Source organism: Beta vulgaris, chromosome 8 (genome assembly GCF_026745355.1).
Source record: "Beta vulgaris subsp. vulgaris cultivar EL10 chromosome 8, EL10.2, whole genome shotgun sequence".
Classification (NCBI taxonomy): Eukaryota; Viridiplantae; Streptophyta; class Magnoliopsida; order Caryophyllales; family Amaranthaceae; genus Beta; species Beta vulgaris.
This window is the reverse complement of record NC_079209.1, coordinates 35187120-35190078: the sequence shown is the minus strand read 5'-3', so window position 1 is coordinate 35190078 and position 2959 is coordinate 35187120. Positions and strand designations below refer to the sequence as shown.

General features: G+C 34.7%; 1 protein-coding gene across 1 annotated transcript; it reads right to left on the bottom strand.

The window, feature by feature from the left end:
• Nucleotides 1-639: 639 nt before the first annotated feature.
• On the bottom strand, nucleotides 640-2726 carry LOC104901473 (uncharacterized). Its single transcript, XM_010689063.1, has 3 exons — nucleotides 2539-2726; nucleotides 1489-1981; nucleotides 640-1404 (listed from the first exon to the last, which is right to left on the bottom strand). The coding sequence occupies exons 1-3, from the start codon at nucleotides 2724-2726 to the stop codon at nucleotides 640-642; spliced, it is 1446 nt and encodes a 481-aa protein (XP_010687365.1).
• Between the last annotated feature and the right edge of the window lie 233 nt (nucleotides 2727-2959).

Here is a 2959-nt window from a genome sequence, read left to right as displayed (position 1 = left end):
AACGTTGCCTATGAACCATACTACCACACCACTTGCGCGACTCGTCCTGCACTCAGCAACACCTTCGAGCCCGCACGCGCACATACCTCTACACGCCAAATCCTTCACACGCCTAGCAGCCAGCACACACACACACTCAACTCACACCCAGCCCAGACCGTCGGTGGCGCGCACAGTCATGACCTCTGTGCAGTGGTGGATCCAGAAAAATATAATAGCGGGGTCACTTTGTTAATATCAATATAATTATAAAAAACGTTTGTGTACAACTATTATTTAAATAAAAAATTACAAGAATAGAAGCACATTGTATATAAAAATCATCTCAAAACCTAATCTCAATACCAAATTTAAGGTAACTCTCCTCGATGGGGTCTCATTCTTTGAAACGGTTGCATAATAGTTTCATTGCTAATGGTCGCACTTATATCTCTTTCTATATATGCAACCATACAATCATTTAAAAGTTTATCACACATCTTATTGCAGCAAAATTCGCACTTGACATACTTCATGGCAGAAAAGACTCTCTCCACACTTATTGTTGCAACAAGTAAAATCAATGCTAACTTTAGGAGTAAAAAAACTGATCGATAGATCAAATGCTTCTTGGTTTCAATCATCACTTGTGAAAGATCATCAATATCCCCAAAGACCTTGAAACCCATCACGTTGTCGCACATTAGTGATATAGTTTCTCAACTCGGAAGAAAGTGCTCCAGCATCCCCTGAATCAAACTTATATGGATAAAACTCTGCCATTCTTACTAATTTTATCATATCAAAAGCATGAAATGTGTCCTTAGGACTCAAGCAAGCAACACAAATAAGCAACTTTGTATTAATTTCATTGACACGATTATTTAGATCTTGAAGCTGCAGATTAATAATAGCATAAAACATCTCGACACGATAATGATGTGCAAAATTGATTTGTGGAGCTCTTCGCTTTGATCTTCCCGGAGTCACATAAATATCATCCATTTTCGGTATGTCAATATCATGATCATAACAATATTGATATAACTTCTCGAGTAACTCTTCAAATTCATCATCTCTCAACAATTGGAGGCGCTTCTTTGATGTTTCCAACAAGTGCATCGCATTGACAATATCTTGATACTCTCTTTGCAAAGCTAATGACAAATCATTTGTGATTCCCAAAATATCTATCATTAAATGCAAGATAAAAGCAAAGTCAAATGAACATAATGAAGTCATTATTCCACGTGCATTCTTCCTATGACCTGAAAACGAAGCATCAATGAAAATGAAATGAAGCACCTCAATCAGATCTAGATACATCTCGACCATGTTCAACAATGATCTATAATGAGATCCCCATCTTGTATCACCTAGTCTCTTGAGTCCAAGTTGTTGATTTGGCCGTTTTCCAGTTTTGATCTGACCATTATTTATTGCCTCAGCAAGTCACATTACATGCATTTCTTAAAGGACATCTCTTCGCTTACAAGAAGATCCAATCACATTAATTATATCGAAAACAACATCAAAGAACCAAATAACATCAACATGATTCTTTGCAGTTCCTAAAAGTGCTAATTGCAATTGGTGAGCAAAACAATGGACATAATGAGACGATTTATTTTCTTTCAAAATAAGTGATTTAAGGCCACCATGTTCACCATGCATGTTGCTTGCTCCATCATAACCTTGTCCACGTATCATTGACAAACTCATGCCATGTTCCAACAATAAAGATTCAACAACAGATTTCAGAGATATAGAACATGTATTGGCAACATGGACAACCCCAAGAAACCTCGCTATAAGAAAACCCCAATCATTAACAAAGTGTAACACAACCGCCAGTTGTTCTTTAGTGGAAACATCACTAGATTCATCAACTAAAATACCAAACATGTCATCCCCAAGTTCTTCAATATTAAATTTTATTGTTTCAACAACACATGCTTTTACGATATCTTTTTGAATACTAGGGGCAAGCATTTGAAGATTCCTAGGAGAATTTTAATATAACATTATCAATATCAGTATTTAGAGAAGCTGCAACTTTGACAAGTTCAATGAAATTCCCCCTACTATTTGACTCATCAGATTCATCATGACCACAAAAAAGGAATCCCATATGTAACAAATATCTAACACATACAAATCACCGATGTTTTCAAACGTGTCTTATAATCATTTTTCATTTGTGGTGTTTGAGGTGGATTAAAGGCAGTTTCAATAGATGCCTTAACATTTTTTAGATTTTCATATTGTTCAACAGATTTATTGTGTGAGCTTTCCAGCTCTCCAACATGTAAGTCCAACCTATCCTTTTTATTCCAAGAGGAAAAACCGCTAACAATAAAAGCATCTCCCCCACCTTTATTGCCCTCGGGTTTGAACAAGTAGCATGGTACACAATATAAAGCATCCTTTTTTATGTTATATTCTAACCAATTACTATAATCATCATACCAATCTAGATTAAATCTCCACAACTTTGTTCCAATCATTTTCTAGGGAAAATTATGCTTACAAGGTTGGATAAGGCCAATGTCAATATACTTTTGCTTCACCGCTTTCTGTGTCTTAGATGGATGATCTGAAATTCGCTTCCTTTCTCCCGGATTAGCAGGTAGATTTTGCAAATCAACTTGCTCTTCATTTTGAGAAGTGGCATTGCAAAAATTAGGTCCTTTTTTACTAGGGCCACCTTGTGCTCGTGCCTTTTTTCTTATCACAAATTTGTCCATAATCTATACGATCAAAGTTAATTATAAAAGTTAGTTTTAGTAATACAATACAACTGATATTAGAAAACATCTAATAATATCAAAGTGGTAAAGTTTATATTTTTGATGTATATACTTATTAGTTAATTGACTGACTTAATTCAAAAACAATTAGAATAACTATATAACATACAAATCATAATTAATTATAAAAAACATACAAATCATAATTTATAGAAAATTATTATGCAATT